This window comes from Aulostomus chinensis, chromosome 4 (genome assembly GCF_037954235.1).
Source record: "Aulostomus chinensis isolate RoL2024-O1b breed Wild chromosome 4, RoL_Achi_v1.0, whole genome shotgun sequence".
Taxonomy (NCBI): domain Eukaryota; kingdom Metazoa; phylum Chordata; class Actinopteri; order Syngnathiformes; family Aulostomidae; genus Aulostomus; species Aulostomus chinensis.
In genome coordinates this window covers 16,442,830-16,464,139 of record NC_141323.1, presented here as the reverse complement: position 1 = coordinate 16,464,139, position 21,310 = coordinate 16,442,830, and the positions used below count along the sequence as shown (strand labels likewise).

The window sequence follows — 21,310 nt, the reverse complement described above, 5'->3', positions numbered from 1 at the left end:
ACTGATGGATCACTGTAGGGTCCTGCTGACAGCCTCAGGACCACTCTGACCAAGTGTAACCGATGGTGTCACGTCAGCTTCAGGCTACATTTGGAAAAGAGACAGATATGAAGAGGACATTGAAAAAGGGGTTAGGGTACAGGGATTGTGATGGTGGACAAGGAGAGGCAGCATGAAAGAGCGAGGGATTTAGAGGGACAAGAGCGACAGGTACAGAGGGAGGAAGAGAAAGAGCAGAGCTAGGTGAAGTTTTGTTCAGTCTTCTGAGGGGGATTGAGGCTGTTTTGTAAGCTCCGACCGACTCAGGGTTATCTGTCTCCCCCAGCTGTCCCATCCAGCTGTCACGCACTGCTATGCTGCACTCTGTCCCGGCATCCTGGCACGCAGCTCCACACGCCTGCCATTATCTGCCTGTGTGTGTATACTCATCAGTCTTTACGCTAGCAGATTATTAGCATGAAAATAAACAGGTTCAGCTTATTTATGCAGTGTGAAGCAATGTGAGTGTATCAGTCAAGCTAGATATCAGCCTACTGTCTCCTGTTCGTCCTCCTTCAGTTAATCAAGTCAGCTCGTGAACGCTGAAAGTTTTCTACTGGAATCTCTCTCTAGTCATTTCCCAGTAGAGGCCGTGTCTCTCCTCTATGACTCTATGACACCGCACCAATCTGCAGTCCCTGCTTTCAGCACCGCAACCCCGCAGGGTAAGAGCCTCGATTACCCAGAGCCTATCACAGCAAACAGCTACTTTACAGCCAACCACCTGTGACTCAGACTGTGGGAAGCTTTGGCTGCAGCATTGCTGTGTGGGGGGAGAACAGCCAAAGCCTTGGGCTGGCCCGCCAACCATTGATTAAGGGAATCAGTATTGATTAAGGAAGCAGGGGACATCTGGAATGGACCAATTTATGTCCCCATATCAATTATTCAAATGGCTGTGCTGGATTGGATTAGATGACAATCTTTGTGCCATCGTTCCTACCCCTCTGCAGTCTGCGCCCCATCAGCAAGCTGTCGTCACCAGCTTCCTGACTAGTCACACTTTTAAAAAGCTCACTTTTATTTCACCACAAGGGCATTTAGAACTTGTGGAAATGACTGTTCAGATTTGTTCTTGGACCAGTTTTTAGGTCCAGTTAAAGACCCACGCTGTGTTGCCGGGTTTGTTTCTCAGTTTGCCCTTCTGTCCCAGCGTTGACATCTTGAGGGTTTGAATGCAAGTCAGAATGGCACCACCTGCAGAAGTCCAGGCCAGAGTGCTATTCATATTCATAATGTTCGTGCTGGAGAAGCAGTGAAAATGTGTGCGGCTTTGTTCGCGTGTGATGTGTTTTGTCGTGGTCTGGGGTCGTGTGTGTGTGTGTTATCTCTGTGTGACTGCGCCTGGTGGGATTCTTGTGTGTTCTCCAGTAGTCAGCCCACAGAGATGGGCCAACAGCTCAGCCCAGCTGATGGGCTCCTGTCCACTGTGGACAGACGAACATGGCGGGGTTGAGTGGTGTAATGGAGCCAGGGACAGAGGCCCACAGGTGGATGACGATGATAGAAGGCTGCCCTTTGTCTGCTGCCCCACTGGAGCAGCTCACACACACACATGCAATTGCTTGTCACATTGATGAAGTGTGTGTGTGTGTGTGTGTGTGTGTGTGTGTGTGTTTGTGTGTACTTTTCTTTGAGATATCATCATATACAGTTCAAAATACCGCATATTTGACTTGACAGATATTTATTTATATATCTATTTTATTTATTCAACCATTGACTGCATTTAATTACTTGTAAAATGATGGGTATTTTTTCCTTTTTTGTGTGTGTGTGTTGGGTGACCTTTGTTAATGTCAAATATCATTGATGTCTAATATTTACACAACAGATCCATTTAACATTTTAGGAACTACACTTATTTGTTATCAGCCATGGATGGAACCACCCAAATTTCCAGTTGTGTTAAATTATGTTTTATCCTGGCTGTGTTAGCTTGCGTTGCCTACTGTATACTGTAATCTTCTTGTAGTAGTTTATCCACTCCAACCACTTGATGGAAATCCAGCTAATTTCTTTTTTTGCCAACTTTCAAAATATTCATTTCACATTGAGGTGGAAACCAGGTCGGTGGCGATCGAAGCAGAGGATCAACAGCGACTCTTCAGTTGCATCCTTTAAATATTTTGTGGTTCTGTTGTGACGGGGGAAAGAAACCAAAAAATAAATAAATAAAAAAATAAACCACCCGACAGGAACAAGATGGACGTGTAAGCAGAGATCAGCTAATTATGTCAATATACTTCTCAACCCAGAGGTCTGTTTACTGTTGGAAAAGGCTCACACAGCTCTTGAAGTGCTCTGTCAAGAGCTGGAGACCAGCGAGTAAAAGTGCAGTTCCGAATGACTTGCACAGTTGTTATTGATTAGGAGCTGAAATGGGGGGGGGGGGGGGGGGGGTTGTGGGGTTCATAAAGGAGACACTTCTGTGACTGAGAGATTGTGTGTGTGTGTGTGTATGTGTGTGTGCACGAGCGCAAGCGAGAGTAGGGGTGTACGATCATTTGCAGTGTTGTAACACAGCAGGGTTCTTGTACCTCTGTGTTGTGTAGCTGATAAATCAAGGGCTGGTGTTGCTGTTGGAATGAAGGTTTCACATTTAAGTAACAATCACACTTGATAAACTATAGGTTTAATCATTTGATGATGAACATCACCTTTCACCAAATAATAGTTATCCTGCAGTGTCTCAGAAAGTTGCTTTCCTCTTTATCCTGAAACCTTTGAACAGACTGATCTCCATCATCCACGTGAGGCATTTATTCCGGTCCTGGCTAAATTCTTTCCCACTGCATCCTCTACCAGACCGGACGGACAGGAGTCAACTAAAGTCTGTCATTGCTCCCATCTGTTACCGCGCTCTTGTCAACATCTTTGAGCATGCTGCTAAATATGAGACCTGCTCAGAGTCCAAACTGCAGCCGGTGGATCTGTGGAGGAGGACTCCGATGCAGAAGATTGATTTTGTCGTTCTGTATACGAGGGCTGCAAGATGTTGGAAATGTATCCACTTTTACTGAGAGATATTGCAATTAAATTTGTAGAGAAAATGTTTTTACACCCCAAAAAAAACCCATTTAAACAATAATATTTTTGCACAGATCTGTATTAATAGTTGTAAGGTGTTTTCTTCCATCTGTAGAATATGATGTGTAAGCTCTCTGCAGCACTAAAACACATGATTTAAAGTGGTATTTTGACACACAATTAGCCTTGTGGTGATTTGAAAATTGCTGTAGACAGTCGTGCGATTCTTTTGGATGAATTGTGCAGCTCCACTGTGTCCAATGACAACAAAAGACTTTCCTCCTCTTTCATTAGCCGCTCATCCACGACAGCAGGCACAACTTCCAAGAGCAGATATAAGCTGGATAACTGTGATTACTTTTGGCAGTAATTCCTACGAAAAAAACTAAGAAAATTCAATATTTCACATTTTCAGCTGCTCCGCTGACTTAATCTTTAGGATGCGCCTATTAAAAATTAGACCAGAAAAGCCAAAAAAAGCACACCCCCCCCTCAGTCACCTCCAATATAAAATCTTAGTTTTTTTTTTTTTTTAAACCTCCAACACAGTGGAGTGTTAGATATACATCACACACACAAGCTTGACAAGCTACGGCGCTATAAGTCATATTAGTACCCATGAAGTTTTTCTGATAGCTCCAGATATAAAGGCTGCCACCACAGTAAGGTGATGGACTTGTAATGGTCTCTGCTGTCTCCATAAGGCCGAGCGCCATTATTTGTGCAGCTTGGCTTTTATAATAACATTCCTCCTCCTGTTTTTCCACAACATTAGTTTCCTACCTGGACCTGTTGCTCAAACATCTCTCTCTCTCTCTCTCTCTCTCTCTCTCTCTCTCCAACAGAGAACTTTCTCACAGCAGCTGATATTCGTCTCTTGAATCGCTCTTCTGACAGTAAATCTAATTGTCTGCTGTCTTGATGATAAGTCTTTTAAGTCACAACGGCCAGAGGATGAATATGAGTTCAAGTGTCATGAAGCTGCAGGTTCAGACATATTGATTATCCAATCCCTTGCCGACACTCCTCCCCTCGTTTTTTTTTTTTGTCGCCATCATCCCTTCTCCACGTGGACAGATCTTCTATTATTTCTCCACATCACATCAGTGTGTTTAGATGTAGTAGCAGGGTGGCGGTGGAGAGGGTCGGGGGGTGAAAGGTGCCGCAGTGATCGTGGGAATGTGGAAAACCACCCCTGGTGCGAAGCAATCATAGCTGGCTCTCTATCATCCCCCCCCCCCCCCATCCAGCCTCTCTCAACCCATCACCCATCAGAGTTGCCTCTCTCCTTCCATTATTCCCAGCTCACTAGTCAGAAAATTAGGGTGACACTCGGCAGCCCTCCCCTCCTCTCTCTACCCCTCCCCTCTGCCGTACATCTTTCTATTTCTCACCCATTACTCCCAGTTCACTGCTTGGTATATGGAGGGTGACACTGGGCCAATTCAATCTCACGTCCCCATCAGGCCACTCAGCCATAGACGGCCATACCCCTCCAGCAGGTTGCCACTAGGTTTTCTACACCTCCGCTGCCCTTCTCCTCCACAGAAAACCTTCCATTTCCCGATCTGTCATTCCTGTTTTTCCCTTTTTTACTTATCTTTGTTAGCCTAGGTCTGACTTTTAACATCAGGAGGAAGCTGCGTGTGGGAGATAACACAGCTGATGATGGCTGCCTTTGATGCTCCTCAGATTTGTCTAGTAAAATAAACCTGGAATGTATTTACCAGCAGAACAACAACTGATCTTTGAAGACTGACATGTGCTCTGAGGCACCCCCCCCCCCCCAAAAAAAAAGAAAAAAACCTTTTCCTTTTGATTCCCCTCAGCTGCTTCAGGACTTCAAGTGGTAGAAGCTTTACAGGTTTCACTAATCCATGCTGCCTTTCCCCTAATTATTGTGACTGGGAAAGTAGGCATTCCCTGTTGGATAATACGATTTCATCATGCCAGGAAACACCTCTCATTAAACCTGAGAAGCTGCCTCTTGACAATTTGAGAAAAGAAAAAAAAAATCAACGGATTTACTCCACGGAGTTCAGAGCAGGCGGGAGGCAGCATTTGCATCAGTTGGAGGAGCAATAGAGTGACTTGGAGCCAAGCAAAATGAGAAGTCCAGGCCCAGTGAGGCAGCTTTACTCAGTAATTAGCAAATTCACTTCATCGGCCAGTTTCTGAACGCCAAATTGGATGACGGAGGAGTAAAGTTCTTAAAGTTGGGGAGGCGTAGTGTATTTAAATCTGTAGCTGTCGGTTGCGCATTGATCGCTACCTGTTTGGAAGGAAAGAGACGGATGAAACCTGCAGAAGTAGTTGAACCCCCGATATCAGCACCTGCTACACCACTATATAGTGCACAGTGGTAGTTTTAGTTTTTTTTGTTATGTATTTCGTTAGTCGCTCTGTGCACATGGTTTATAATTGTTGCTCTTTCTCTCTGGCACCAGTCGGAGACCCTCTACATGTCTGAACCCCTCACTCGTGGCTACCGTCTATAATACATGCCCAGAAGCACAAGTTGCATTATTTTTTTAGAATCCAGTTTCTCTAGTTAAGTGGTGCAAAGGTTGTAGTCAGAGTGCCAGAATACGGCCCAACTCCTGGTAGATCAGGAACTGGAATGACCCACAGTGACTTTCACAGCTCCGGGAGTGTAAAGGCGGACAGCTGGCATTAGCCTCAAAATCTGTCTGCCAGGATGTCACAAATGTCTTTCACTACCTGGTGAGATAATTTTTCACCACCAGCAGCCTTTGCTACTGGTATGTTGTCCTTACCTGGCAGACCAGCTTCCTTAGTTTGCGCTGACGTGTTCAACATTGATCTATTTTGTGATCGGGTCTTTAGTGGGACGGGTTTTGACTAATACTGTATCTTCAACCTGGTGGGTCAGTTTAAGAACCACGTTGACTTTCATTCCTAATGAAATGGCTGAGGTGGGATGTCTTCTCCACTACTTCGTTCTTGTCTCGTCCAAATGACTTTTCAAGCCTGATTTGCAAGACTATCCGAGAATCGTGGTGATGCCAAATCTCTAAGGCTTATTTCAACCATGATACAGAGTATACCTTCAGTGTCATCTGGCAAAGATGTCCCAGCATTTGACTGGACTTGAAGTTACTTATAGATTCAGACTGAGTAGGAGTTCCCTCTCTTTCTTCCATTTAAACCAGGAATGTCCCGATCATGGTTGTTGCCTCCAACTTGTTTGATTTTGAGCCAGGATACCTAGTCAGGATCCTATATTTCTGCAATGCATTAAGAAGGGAAAAAAAGCCAACCTGTATCCAAGTTGTCCCTGAAGGTTTTTTTAAATAACAGTCACCAGTATGAAACTGAGCACGACTCTGCTTAAATCAATGCTCACTTTAGCCCTGTGGTACTGGCTACTATATGAATTGTGTAAATTGTACTGCATTGTTTCCGTTGATGGCACATTGTGCGATAGTGTATATTTTGTAACTGAAAACTGTACTCTTCTTTTTGCCTTTGGCAAACTCTTTGTACCTCTGATAACTCTAAAATGTGAACATTCCCACGTTTGATTTGGACACTAAAATGTGATCTTTTCCTCCTGATTCCTATTCGTTTATAACAGACATCTGTAGTTTACATCTTAATCATCAGTGACTTCAAATACATCTTAACCAGAAAGCGCCAGAGCAAAAGAAAAAAAGAAATACGTGGTTTCATAATAAAGTTTATTCTATATTACAAATAGTATTTTGTTCTTGACTGCAAAATAGGAATGCATTATATTTACATACACAGGTATACAATTAATTATAACAAAGTTAGAGAAGCTCACCTTATATCCCCCAGGTTTTTGTTTTTATCTCTTGATAAGATACTCTTTATCTTTCAAATATGGTCTAGTAAAAGTCTTTTCTATCGTGTTTCAGTAACACCTGCTATAACACTGAGCTAGGAGGATGTTTTTAGTTCCTACAAAACGTTTCAAGGTGGAAACTTTATCTGTGCTCTTGGCAACACAAGGAGGCTCATGGCAGACCACCTTTGTTGCAGAGGGAAGAAGACAGGACATTGGGGTGGGGTGGGTCGGGATGGGGGGTGGGTGGGGTGTTAATGCCGGGGGGCAGATTCACAATGACAGTCCAGGACTCTCACCTTGTGTTATTTACTAACACATGGCTATGAGGGGAGACTTTGGGTATCTAGACACAGTATTACATTGGCTACATAAATGAAAGAGGTTCCTTGTAATTCTGTGTTCAGTAGTATCGCTTACAGCATTGTGACGTGAATAATCCATCCGTTTCCTAAAAAAACCCCGCCAACAATCCCCTCATTTTCTACTCCCAGATATGTTTGATATGTTTAATATGTCCAGCAAACACCTTGTGAATGTACCCCTCCATGTTGAAACAACATTCATCGTAACAATGACTTTTGACACAAAGGCAAAGAAATAAACAGTCACTAGCCGAACTCAGTCTTAAAAGCGACCCTGTAGGCTAAAGCCACATATAAACTTAGTTTATTCTAGCTGCTTCAGAGGGGAAATTGAAAGGGATAGTAACATTTGGATGTTGTGATGTAAAAGGTGGCGAACCCTTTTGTTGCTTTTTGCTGGAATCAGATGGAGTTTTAGAAGTGCCTGTCTTGTTATTTGAAAAGACAGCGTCCTGGGCTCAACCTACCTGATAGAACATTGAAGCCTTAAATTCATCAAAAGTCTCAAAACAAAGATGTAATAGCAGCAAATACAGCAAGACTATACTTGCATCTTCTGTGTACTAGAACTAGCAGACAAAACTGGAATGAGAGACACAGTAAAACAGACAGGAACAATGGTCATACAGTTGTATAGAAAGGAAAAAATAGTATTCTTATTGTGGGATCCTAAAATGACTAAAGGTACCTAGTAGTAGTAGATAAATATCTTTGAGCAAGGCATTTCCATTTCATACCATCCAGATAGGTCAACATGCAAGGGTATATAATATCTGTCTTTATTTAGCATCTACCACTTCACAAGAATGGCCATGAGCTTCTGTTGGATGGGGGGTGGGGAGGGGAGTTGAACTGGATAAAGGTTCCACCTTAAACGAAAGTTATAGTTTTTATTACATGAACAATCCACTTTTTCCATCTCTGTTCTTCCAAGCAAAAGAAAGATAAAAGAACACATCCACATCATCATTGCAAGGCTTAGTTTTCTTATTTTTCTTTTTTTTTTCCTTTTTTTTTTTAAATAAGTTTCTTAAATTGTTTACATTTTACATGCGCTTAAAAAGCCAATAAAGGACCCAAGGTGGACCTAGGGCGGTCTTCACACATTCACATCACCACATGGGGCACGTTGTCAAGGCAAAAGAAAGGGCAGAGGTCAAAAGGTACGGAGGGCGCCTCCATCATCTCTTTCAATCGCTCCTTCCCACAGTGGGGGGGTTCACATCCAACAAGTCTTTCATTTTGTTTGTCCTGCCATGATGCTCACTTCTGGGTCTCTTCCTGCTCCCCTTCATCTGATTTTTTTTTTTCCTTTTTTTTTGAGGCATGGAGAAGCCCCCCCCCTTCCCGCCACCACTGAGGACAACTACACTAATAAAGACAAGAGCGCCTCAACAGTTACACACTCAAAAGGTTGGGGTTTTTTGCCGTATGCAACTAGCTACCATCTCCAACGCTTGTGCAAAACAGAAAAGAAAACTGGCGAGTCAGGAGCCGGACACGAGGGTGAACGGTTTGCCGAGAGAGCTGGGAGAAACCTGCGGCGATGGAAAGAGAATTAGGATCACCTTGCCCACAGAGCCTCTCACCTCGACAAACTGAGGTCAGAAAAATCACACAGGTTTCTTAAAGTTCCACAATAGTTTGTTGGGTTTTTTTGTTGTTGTTTTTTTTCATCCGGGAAGTCTCATACATAGTCCTTTTATTGTCAGTTCCTCAGTGGCACTTTACAAATACATTTTTGACCGTTTTGAAAATTTCAAGCTCCTTTGGTTTTTGGCTGACCAACTAAGTCCATCTTGTTTGATTTTTTTTTTTTCAAATTTCCTCCACACAAGTCTTTAAATAAGGACATCCTGGGAAAGAAGTGCTTCTCTCTCTCTCACATCTGAGCCCCTTTACGTCGCAGTCAGCAGCCTCTGGCTTCACGCTACTGAATCCGTCCTACTTTTTATTGAGCAAGTTGTTTCTCACCCAATAAGTTCCAGTCCGCTCTTGCCTGTTGTTGTTGTTTTTTTGTTTTTTTTCCCTTCCTTTTGCTCTTCCAGGGTTGATGTCTGGCCAGTCGAAAGATCTTGGGCAGCTGCTGATTGTGTTTTAGTAACTGTGCAGGTGTATGTGTGCTTTGATAGACCACCACACTGGTGACACAAGATTGGAAGTGGCACGAGCCAGAGAACAACTGCTCCTAGTGTTGGATTTAGCAGTCAAAACACTGTCTTCCAGAGTTGGTTGTGTGCTTCTTACAGAGGGTCCAACTTGGGTCAGGGCCCTCCTGGGTTTTATCTAATAGGTTAAAATTTGCAGTAGCCACATAAGCCAGATGGAAGCAGAACTCATGAATTGTTTTTTGTTTTTTTTCTTCTTCTGAGTAAATGTATGCTGGGTGGGGAAAAATGTGCGAATGTTGCTATAGGCTGGGGATGCTCTGGTTTTGTAGTCATAAAGAAAAAGTTCAGAGAAGCACTACTCCTTCCCTACCCCCCGTCAGTTCTTCATCTTAAATACAACTCCAGCTACATTGAAAGAACATTCTAGGTTTGCCTGGAATCGCCCCTAATGTCGCAGATATGTATGCTTTGCTTGTCGGTACAGTGTAAACTTGGCAAACCATCCTTGCATTAATTTTCTTCAGAGGTGTTCATTTGGCTTGCAGTCAACGAGTTTGATATTTCCTCTTGATTCCATATATTGAATATAGAACTACAATAAACTGGACTCTAGAGATGCTTTTTATCTTTTCTGTCCTAGTTTGAAAAAAAGTTCTCAACAAAATGGACTCCCGACTTTATGCGTAAATTCTTGAAGGCAACATAAAAGTGTTTATTTCCCCATCTTTTCTTCCGACAGGGGGACTGACGTATGCCAATATGGCCAGCTTTCAAGCAATCGCCCCTTGAAGCTCTCCCTGTGGCGAAGCTGAGGGATCTCCCTGCATTGCATTGTGGGAGAACCTCAGCTCTGAACCACCCGACAGGTAAACTAGTCTATGCAGCAGAGTGGATGAGGAAAAGAAAATATTTCTTGAAGAGGAAGCAGGAAAAAAGGTCAAGGAAGAAGTCATCATCTTTGAAAGGCGGAGTCACATGATGAAAGCGATGGGGACAGGTCTTCGCTCAGGCACGGCTCGGTTTCTGACGGGGTCTCTTCCCAGTGCGCCCTGGGAAGTGCGGTCCTCAGCTCTCCAGACTCATGAAGGCCACCACCTGCTCCAACTTGAAGGCCAGCCTCTGTTTCCTGGCTGCATCGTCCTGCTCCAGTGAACACACAATCTGCCAGAGGGACAGTGGGGTGAGCACAAAGACACGACGTACTCAGAACCAAACTGCTATCAGATATGGCTTCAGCATCAAATGCCCCGTAACATACATGTAAGTCATGACAATTCAGCAATATCCCTGTCAATAGTCTCGTTGTCATCAGTGTATCGGAGGGAAAAACACAGTCACTTTAGGTGGCTTTTGCCTTTTACAAAAAACATTTGTACAACCAAGGAGGAGATGAACTTTGCCTTTTCAAATAAGCTCTGAAGTTTACCTTTAACCTGCATTAACTTCATAAGCTTAACTTGTGTGACTGACCAGCTTTTTCCCCTGCCGGCATCTTCTCGGATAATCCTAAGTTTTGTTTTAGGCTCCAGACAGCATGAAGCATGGCAGATAGCAGGTGCTGGGAAGAATTACAAGACCTTTCTTCCTGCACATCACCTATGCTACCATCTCCTGATGAAAATATTCATAGTGTAGCCCAGGTTATTTACTCCAAACAAGCCTAGTTCGCCCTGTTTTTTGCAACTTTTCAAAAAATTTGCTTCTTAAACATGACTAACTTCTGTTCAGTGTTTTTCCACTGTAGTATTGTTTGTTTTGTTTCGCACAATAGGTTTCCTGTTGAAAGCATCCACTCTTAACACTGCTGGATACCCCCGAAAACCAGAAAAAAACTTGAATACCAACTAGAAACTGCCTCAGTAATATTCCACTGAAAAGTAAACTTATATTGTCAAATGCACACTCTTTGTAGACTTCAAATGTGCTGCTGCGGAGGTTGTAGCATCTGTTGCCCTCCCTGCTAAATATCACAGCAAAAACAGAATAATCCAATTGTCTGTTGTTGAGCAAAACACTCAAAAATGTTTGTCACAGTCTCTCCACAAGAGAGCAAAATATGCTTCTTCCATGTGGCCCAAACACCACAGGAGGCTGGAACAAGTTCACAGTTTGATACTTTTTTTCGGTGAATGTTGAAATTCAAGCTGACAACAGCTGCCGTCTTTCACCAAAGAGGAGCTACCGGCGTCAGAGAGCCACCTTTCAACCTACAGGGGGTTGTCGGAAATAAGTCCTCACTTTTTTCTAAGAACCATCCTCTCCAATTCCAAAAATTGTAGCAGTTAATGTAACAAGCATGCTCGACTCCCTGCAGCCGGTGGGGAGAAAACGGAGACTGTTGGACAGAAAATTCCACTTCAACATGCACTAATCATCAACTTCAGATACTTAAATGGTATTATCACATTCAATTAGCCTAGCATTATCATGACAAGCTACACTGTTTCTGATAATGTATGTTTCTTGACTGGTTTCATTGCCTTTTTTTGTTTTGTCTATTCAACCCAGGATGTGACTGAGAAATGACCATCATCAGTGAGTATTAGTACATCAGTATGCGTTTGGGCTGCTTACCTCCTCAGTGTATTTGCCCACGTAGGAGTAAATTTCACTGAGAGAGCTCATGCTGTTGAACTCATTCATGTGCATCCGTGATTGTTCTGCCAAGTAGGCGTTCATGTCCTGGTCGCTGATCGCTGGCATCTTACTAATGTCTGAGTAGTACCTGTTGAAACACAGCAGGGTGAGACAAGAACGTTTGAAACCGATTGCATTGTTGTAATGTAGATAGTGTTGACATTCTCACAGCGATTTGCAGCAGAAGATACATAATAAATGTAGTAAAGAGGCAACAAGTGACTGAGCTGGAGTCACAGTAGACAGGCCTTGCTTTCAACCTTGAACACACACACGCACACATCGAGCTAAAGGCAATCAGTCACTGTCAGCAGCAGCTGTGTTGCCCCCATCAACTATGTTAATTAAAGCGGGTTATTTACATATTAAAATCCTGTAGCTGCAGACGCTCGAGGACAAGCCCGCGTTTAACTAGATAATTTGGGCGTGTGCGTGAGACAGAGATGATACTTGCCAGGAAAACACATCTTCAGCACAAACTGGGCAAAGAAAACTGCAGGTGAGTGGTGCTGGTGGTCTTTGCACAAGAGGTTACACACACACGGCCACCTGTTCAGTGCTGGAGGGCAGTTGTAGGGGGACGCTAGCGGGGGAATTGCAGTTTAGAGACTGGTTGCTTGAGTGAAAAGTAGTTTGTATAAAAGGAAGAAGAGGAAAATTTTGCAAGGTTTTTCAAATAGTAGTTGAATAAACTTTTTGTTTTGCTGGTTGCAATTATGTCTGTTACAGACTGTTGGCATTGTTCATTTTAGCAGTTTGTCACAGCCGATGATAGAGAGTTCAATTAACATGCATGTCTTAACCTGTCAGGTGGGATCCTGTTCATTTTCTTACCACACATGAATACATTGTTTTTTTTAGGCTGGACCTGCACTGTAACACTCAGCAAGTTAGAAATACATTAATAGATATGTTTAGTTCTGAAAGGGTTCAGAAACCTTTCCCTGCAATGTTCGAATGTTTTCAGCAGGAGGTTTTAGACTTGTAGAATTATAATAGGACAACACTAACAATTTTTGTTGAGGCGAGAGATTACAGCTCAAGTTTTCTGAGAATGTTGCAGTTTAAACCTTTATGTCTTCGTAAACATTTACCTCATATGAACATTTATCTACCTTCTTTAAAAGTTAGATTACTGTAAACAATTTCTTGGCCATCATTAGTGCAGTACCACTGCCAGCTGGCTGGGTCCACAGATTCTGAATGCAGCTTTTGAGGCAATTACTGCTGATGGTGTTCTGAATTTATATTCTGATCTGCATACATGCAGTTGATCACGTTCAGCGTCATTACTTTGCTTATCACTGTATCTGCTTTTAATTTCAACGGAGAACTATAAAGTGTGATTTGCAAAAGTGCTGACCCGTATGTAAAACACACTAGTAAACAATATGACAGCCATGACGGATTAGTCACTGTCTGGAGACCGTCAACTTGGAGGCATGTGTCAATATCTGACAATTCCCACCCCCAGACGACTAACAGCAACACACTGCAGTGAGTTGAAAGCTCTGTGGGATATCGGGGCTCAGCCCGAATGCACCAGTATCAAAAAAAGAAATATTCTGTTGTTGACTTTTGTAATTTACATGCATCAGACTACATGTGTTTTGTCTCGGCAGAGAGCCAATGTCCTGCCTGAAACTTGCTCCGACGGCGTCCTATCTCCATCATAACATTATAGCAGAAGGAGGGAAAAGAGGACACCTGGTTTGTACCCCTAATGTCCTTCACCTCTTTCATAGCTGCTGCATTCAGCCTTTTAAATCCTTTTTCTAGCGTGACCCTCCGTCTGGCATGGTTGGACAGCAGGGTGATGCAACACCCGATCCGCTCTTACTCAGTCATCACTATATGATGGAGGCTTTTGCAACACTCACTTTCACAGAGGACACTAAACCGTTTACTGAAAATATACAGTAGATTCGGTTCTGAGGAGCACCTATCTCTGCTTGAACCCTGAGAGGGTAAAAATTCTGCTGGTGCTGCCCCCTACAGGAGCAGCTAAATGCTCCCAGTATCCACACGTTTGCATGTGTGATTCAGTGGAGAACCCTCTCAGTTTCCTCACACCTATTAGTTTATGCAAGACCGCAGAAACACACAGGACTAATGAGTACAGTCCTGAGCCTTAAGCTCCTCATTTGGTTTCAGCCGTTCAAGCAGTGCACATATATTCTCTTCCTGAGGCTCACCTAGCGCCAAAGCTGAACCCCAAACACATAAATACTCCCAACACTTTGCCATCTTTTATTCAGGACCTTTTCGCCTCCCCCTCTGACAAATAAATTTAATAAAACTCTCATTTTAACAAATTACTGCCTGCTACTTTCAAAACTGCTTCCCTGTTCTCTCTTCATTCTCTCTCTCACACACACACACACACTTCCTCCCTACACACTGACTTTCCAGAGAGGAACTCATGCCCTGGTGCTCCCATCCATTCCCACTGCGTAATATTTTGGACTGTGTTTCACGGCCCATAGATCACAGTCCCACAATCACATTCTGAGAGGGTTGGAATGAATCATGACGAAAGCAGGTTTTCTGATATTTTCACCAACACACATCTCCTCTCTTCATCCATCCTCTGTTTGGTTTCTGCACGTATACTTAAAAAAACAAAAATAAAAACAAATCAACAGCTCACCTCTCCACCCAGCTCTTGTAACTGGGGATGTCCTTGGCATAAAGTAGCTTGTTGGAGGGTGAGTCCTTCCCAAGGCGGTGTTCTGAGGTGGAGCAGGAGTCCATAAAGGTCTGGGCCACCACGGACAAACAGGCATCTGTGATGCTGCTCTTATGGATGTCGAACACAAACTGGGGGTTCTTAATCACATTCACCCAGAAACGCAGAGGTAGGCTGCAGGCAAGGGGACAAAAAGAGCAAAGTAGACAAGTTGTAAACTAATTTAGACTGTGCAAGTATTTAAACTTTCACTTTTTAATTACCACATCATAATGTCCATTTAAATGTCTTGTAATTTTTAAGTGTAGTATTTTAGGCTTGTTAAAATCAAAGGAAATGCTGATGTTAAATATGTATGTGTCCTGCAGGGTAACAACTCAGAGTTTTGTGCAGAGGGATGAGACCTAGTCTGGGTGCAGCAAGTGTCTGCTTTCATATGAGAGTGTATCAGACAGCGGTTGGACCTGGTCTGTGGGTTTCTCTGCACATCATGTGCTCTCCAGAAAGAACAAGGATGGGAGGGGTAGAGGGAGGGCAGATTGTCCAGTAAACAAACAATTGCATTGTTCTTTCTGATACAAAAATTAAAAAATAAATAAATAGATAAAAATGCTGGGATAGGGAAGTTCCCGGCTTCAATTTTTCTATTGGGTACCTTTGACCGGAACTTGGTTACATCCGTGTAAACAGTCTGTGTGGAGCGCAACAGAGACGGAACCCATTTGTGAAAATGCAAGGTTGGAAAAACGGCTGTAGTCTGATGATTTATCAAAGCTACTGTAGTGGTTTCAAACCGTTACCTGAGTGCAAACTGGCTACTTATGACACGATCCGCTCGTGTTTGTAGTCTTTCGACTCCATGCAAATGTCTCAAGTTGCTATATGGTCTTTAGACAATGAGGTGCACATAGAACAAGGACGCCTTTGACTGGATATCTGTTGATAGTACTGGAACCCTGAAATACTGGCTCCTGCTCCCAGAGGATAAAGTCCTCACCTATAGCTGACGGGTTCCCAGGTTAGGAGGCCCTTAATAAACCTGGACAACCTGCCCTTATGAAGCCTACATGTGTGAAACACGATCTCACTCTCATCATCTGTGTCCTCTCTGCTCAGTAAACGTTACCGTCGTGACAGAGCCTAGCTAGCTCCCTGGTTAGCTAGAGGCAAACTTACTGAAAGAGAGCATAATTTTGTAAGTGTTCAATTAACACTGGTAATGGTAAATGGACTCAATTTTATATAGCGCTTTACAGTGTCATCTCATTCACACACACATGCAGCCACGCAAGGCACCAGCCTACTCATCAGGAGCAACTGGGTCCAGTACCTTGCTCAAGGACACTTCGACATGGTCACCGGGGTCGAGGATCGAACCAGCGACTCTTCGGTTGAGCCATGCCGCCCACTGTTAAAAATAGTTGTATTCTATGCTTCTGTGCCCTTTTGAAGATGGTAAATTATTGTGTTTAATTCCAGTCATAGGAGGTCTGTGCTCGCTAGCACTCCCTGAGGGAACATTAGTACATGTTTTGTAGCTCTTAATGGTATGGAGGTATATAAATGTACCTGTCCTTCGTGTTTACACTGTGATTATAATGTGATTTAATGGCTTCCTGTCATTAAAATTACATTTCTATTATTCACTGACAGACAACACAACACCCATGCCAGAAGAAGAACAAAGACTGTGAAGTAAAACAACAGTATCCAGTTGACCCATTGGGAGATTCATTTGCTAAATGCCATTCTTATATTTGCCACAGCCAGCAAGGTAATAGATGTGAGCGCATTGTGTGCCAGAAGGTAGAAGGATGAGGATTCATTCACTTTGCAAAGCGAATCCACGAGGCTCGCTGTTGCTGATGTGCTCTGTTTGATGTTTGTGCTCCATTCAATAAAGCCTTTATCTTAAAAAGCAGGTGGTGGCTGGCTTCTCTTTTTTTTTTTTCTCCCCCCAGCAGTGTCCAGGGGTCCTCGCTGGGGGCCGCACAGTGACACAGTTCATATTGCCTTGTTTGTGCTAGTGGGTCCTATTTTGTGCCTGTCCAGAATAATAAAAACATACAAGTCTGTTTACTTGCCGGGCTTGTTTCTGCCAAAATGAACAGATATAGGGTCATCTCTATCAGCCTGCCGCAGTGAAAAGGCTCAGGTGGTATTAAAAAAGAGCTGAGTGTTACTTGGATCTCTATATCTTTACTATTCTCTAGGCGATACACTTTTAGCTGATATTGCAAAACTCAAAACAGGAGAGATACTGCAATCCAGCGCTAAGAGTTTGTGTGGTTGACAATATCAAGAAACGAGAGTGGGAGAGAAACAATAAAAAGCCAAATGCAATCATTTAAATACCACCAGCTCAACCCCACCTCCCCCACTAAGCATTTATCCTGGCACAACCACCCACACCCAGAAAGCTATTAAGATGTTCAATCTAACAAAAGAGGATTTGGACTCTGAGGAAGGCAAAACTCTGCATTATGACTTCAAAATTAATCGAAAGCAAATAATCTAGAGGGATTAGATGCAGGGATCAAAGGGATATTAACACCACTGCTGTGCTGCTGTGGTCGGTGACAGTGCGGCCCAGATGCCCTCTGCTTTGAGCTACGCGCTTCTTCATCGATGCTACAAATGACAGGGCTCCCCAACTTTGACCGTGTGTGCTCAAAAGAACCAACATAATAAGGTACTGCTGGGGTCACACGGGAAATCATTGAATTTTCTGATGTTACTACACGCTGAGTAGTTTTCAAAATGGAAAGCTGGCTATGATTGGTCAGGCACTGAGGTGATACATCAGCTTCCAAGATCAAGGGCATCTCTTCTACCACAGGAAACAGCTCTTCATAAAATTCTATTCTGTTGATTAAGAACTACTAAGTGCTGTCAGTTCAGAGTGTGTAAGCGTGTCTGGGACAGCAAAAACAACATGTTTACTCACAACTAATAGGGAGCAGTATATATTAGTAATTGTGACAACAGCAGCTTTATTAACTGAACATCTGGAATACTGCGGCTGTACTACAACGTGGCCCATTTAATCAACTGCGCTAAAAATTTATCTCTCCAGATTAACGACCAGCAGTGACAAGACTGTAATTGTCCGGTGGAAAAACAAACATACCGCTGAAAGCTTCGTCACTGGCCTTTAAATCTCAAGTCTAAAAAAACCCCAACCAAACAATAAAAGCATAATGTATCTGCAAGTATGTAGTTGTCAAACACCTCTTGCTGTTTCTGGCACATCAAATCTCTGAATCTGCAGTTGTGGGATGTTGTCTCGCTCCTGTACGGGGCTGCTGGCAGACGAAGGGTCACAGATGTTGTGATCCGGGGCGTCCCAGTCGAGGCATTACAACTCAGACGGGGAACTGACCGAGTCTGACCTCATGCATGTGCCGACCTGTTTGAGCTAACAGCTTTATAAAGGTGACCTGGCCGGGCATTGTTCCAAGAGGTCCTCAGTAGGCAAAAAAGGCACGACCTTTCATGCGAACGGCTTCCTGCAGAAATCTTAACACAGAGCTTCAAAGTCTCTGTGAATTAAACGATGTATAACTGAAAGGATTCCAGAAAAGTCAATCAGCATCACATTAACTACCTGAGTGGGACGGGATTATGGCATTTCCTGCAGATAGATGCTTATCTAAATGAACTAAATAGAAGTTTGTGTGCCAGTTTTAGACAATGATTAAAATTCTGTCTGTTGCAGCCCAACACAACAAACACACACCACATGAGTGAGTGTGAGGATGAGAGGAGACACTGACATACTGCCACTAATCCAAAAGATACCATCTGGAGATGCTCAAGGAGCCAGTGACTCATACGCAACACTTAACTGCGCACACACACACACACACACACACACACACACACACACACACACACACACACACACACACACACACGAAACAACTCAGCAATTCCTCAAAAATTAACAGAATTTAAACTTGAAAGCACAGAGTTAGCGCCGCTTCTATCACTAGATTGTTCTGAAGAATGATCTTGGCTGGATAGAATCGCAATGAGAATCTGAATTAAATCATAATCTGTCCTCTAATATGCTTTCAGTAAATATTTGTCTAATTTATGTTTGAATTACATAAACCAAGCCCCCATTAATAATATAAAAAAAACTCAGATGAGGGGGAAACCCTCAGTAGTGGCAGTGGTGTGTATGTGTGTGTGTGTGTGTGTGTGTGTGTGGGGGGGGGGGGGGGGGGTTACACTGGGTTTTAGGGGCCCCTGACTGCTGTGATGGGTTGAAGTTAATGGTGTGTTTGATGACGATGAGCCTGGGTGACTTAATGTGACTGGGCCCCAGCATGGAAGGGCCACAGTTTTATTATTCCCAGACAATCAGACAAAATAAAGGCGTTTTTCTTTCGAGACGATTAAAGATTATGGGGAAGTGCAGCAGTGAGAGGAGCAAAGACACAGTGGTATATGTGCGCACACCCCCCCACTGAGATGATATCTGGAGTGGCATCAAGCGTTGCTTGCGATCTAAGTGGCTTTCTGCAAGGGTGTGTTATGATGAATTGCTATTCATTCGCAGGCCTCTCATGAGAGTCTATCCCAAGAAAGGTCTAATCTAACAGCTACCCAATGCACTCTCAGAAAACACTTAGCATGCGAATGGACCGATAACGCAGATGCAGAGAAGGACAAAAACTAGAAAATAACAAATAAATGCTACTCCTTCTTCAGCCCCCTGTTGTCCTTTCCTGCGTCCACTTGTCTGGTTGCCCCTTGAGGCACATCAGTTTTATCCGGCCATTTCCATGGTGCTCTTGGGCCTGTTGCTGAGTGATGCATGCTGGGATCTTTGCAGAGGCCAGGAGGCTAATGAGATATTAGTGTGCGTTTAACTCCCACTGAGTTCACTTCCCTCTCTTCACCTTTTAATTTCTCTCCTCACTACATTCCGGCGCACTGTTGGTTATTTAACCCCTACCAGTCTCTTAAGGTGGGCTCACAGAGGTCATTGTGGTCGAAATTAATCAGCGGATATTAATTTAGAGGTGTGCTTCCTTCACCTGGGAGCGTACATTTGTCACTATGGAGATTTCCACAGTGACAGGGATTTTTGGCCCGCTTATCCGTGATAAAAGACGGCATCTTGGCAACCAATTGGATTTGCCTCTTGTGGTTGGCTCTAATGAAGATTACACACCCCTGTGGTTAATGAATATTAGGAAGGGAAAAGGCCTGTGGTGAAGCTTGGCAGTGACACGGGACAACACCAGGGCAATGCCATGTGAAAGGTGCCAAAACATAGGGATTGTCTGCAGTCAATTCAAGAAGAAGAAAAACCTCAGTGAATGATCAAGATTGAGGGAGTGCGTTCATGGTCGTGATCTTTTTCTTTTTTAAGGAGATTCAGATTACAACTCACCAGTTGCTCTTCCAAGTGTGTCGAACATGCGGGTCATGGATGTTGTGTTTATCGGCCTGCTCATCCAGGAAGTCAAACATGTATTTGATGGCCAGTGGCAGAGCGCTGCCTCTGTGGGCCGTGCTGAAGATGGTCTCGAACAGGTCATCCACAAACTTCTGTAATGTGCCCTGCAGACGAGGAGAGGAAACGGATAAGGAACAACCCAGTACCCAACTCATAACCTGCACCTGAGAAGCTGGTTGATGCGGTAGAGTTTAAAGATTTGAGGGGAATGTTCAACCGCAAACACTGACTTGTATGGAATGAAAAATGGAGAAGCATCAGTTTCAGATGGTCTACAGTTTCATTATGTTGAGCTGGCATGCCGCTGTGTATTTATGTCCTGCTGAACAGAGAAAGGAGCCAACAAATGAGATATAATACATTTTGCTCCACCAATGTCTGATGTTGACAGAAAGATATGTGAATTATATTTTCAAGTGTGAGCTAATGTGGTGCTCATCGTGTGCACCGACGTTCCTGATACTGACTTCTATCTTCCACACCCGGCCTCTAAATCTGTTTGCAACTTTGATGGGGGAAATTGTTATTTCACAGCTGACTTTTAATAATATCTAGGAACAGGAGGCGCATCTCCTAAGCCTCTTTGTGTTGGCGGATTAGCTCCCACACTGCACCATTGACCCTAATTTGATTTAATGTTGGCGCCTTTAAGCAGGAGGAGGAGAAGTGAGGGGAGAGACAGAGAGAAAGAGAGACAGAGAGATAGAGAGAATCTAATCCTCTTGTAAAGAATGAGCTGATGGGATGCACAGGAAAAGGGAAGAGCGAGGGATAGAAAGGAAACGACAGAGGTTTCCTATCAGGAAAAGAGGCCATTGAGTGTGGCAGATGAGGTGTGTACAGGCACTGGCAAATAAAAAACCAATTTGGGTTAGAGTAGCTGAACGGATCACAGAGTCGAGAGTGGGTGGAGAGAATCCTGTTAGTCTGACAATCAAAACTATAATTCTAATGTGGCCCTCATTCCTGACAGCTTATGGTTTTTCTGTAAAGGTGGAATGGCGTATCTCTCTATCAAGCCCACGTGCCGTCCTAGTGTCACCTCGTGGGACATCTATGGTTTTGCGTATGCAAGCATATAAACGTGCGTAAATGCCAAAAACCCTTGTGCGCACAAGTGCTGAGACTGTGAGATTT

General features: G+C 43.6%; 1 protein-coding gene and 1 long non-coding RNA gene across 6 annotated transcripts in view; one reads left to right on the top strand and one right to left on the bottom strand.

Annotated features, from left to right (window-relative positions):
* Positions 1–16,794, top strand: part of LOC147262846 (uncharacterized) — an 85,859-nt gene extending 69,065 nt beyond the window's left edge. Inside the window, exons 5-7 of one of the 2 annotated variants that reach the window (XR_015112492.1) lie at positions 8,588–8,866; positions 10,114–13,721; positions 16,354–16,794. This is a non-coding gene — a long non-coding RNA (uncharacterized LOC147262846). The remainder of the gene's footprint in view (positions 1–8,587; positions 8,867–10,113; positions 13,722–16,353) is intronic. The other variant, XR_015112493.1, reaches the window with a different exon arrangement.
* The window catches only part of plxna4 (plexin A4), a 248,351-nt gene continuing 233,711 nt past the window's right edge, over positions 6,671–21,310 (bottom strand). For all 4 annotated transcript variants that reach the window (XM_086202084.1, XM_086202085.1, XM_086202083.1 and 1 more), the window contains 4 exons: positions 20,108–20,277; positions 14,662–14,874; positions 11,949–12,099; positions 6,671–10,535 (listed from right to left, as the gene is read on the bottom strand). In XM_086202084.1, coding sequence (XP_086058210.1) covers positions 10,440–10,535; positions 11,949–12,099; positions 14,662–14,874; positions 20,108–20,277 — 630 coding nt within the window. In that variant the 3' untranslated portion in view covers positions 6,671–10,439. The remainder of the gene's footprint in view (positions 10,536–11,948; positions 12,100–14,661; positions 14,875–20,107; positions 20,278–21,310) is intronic.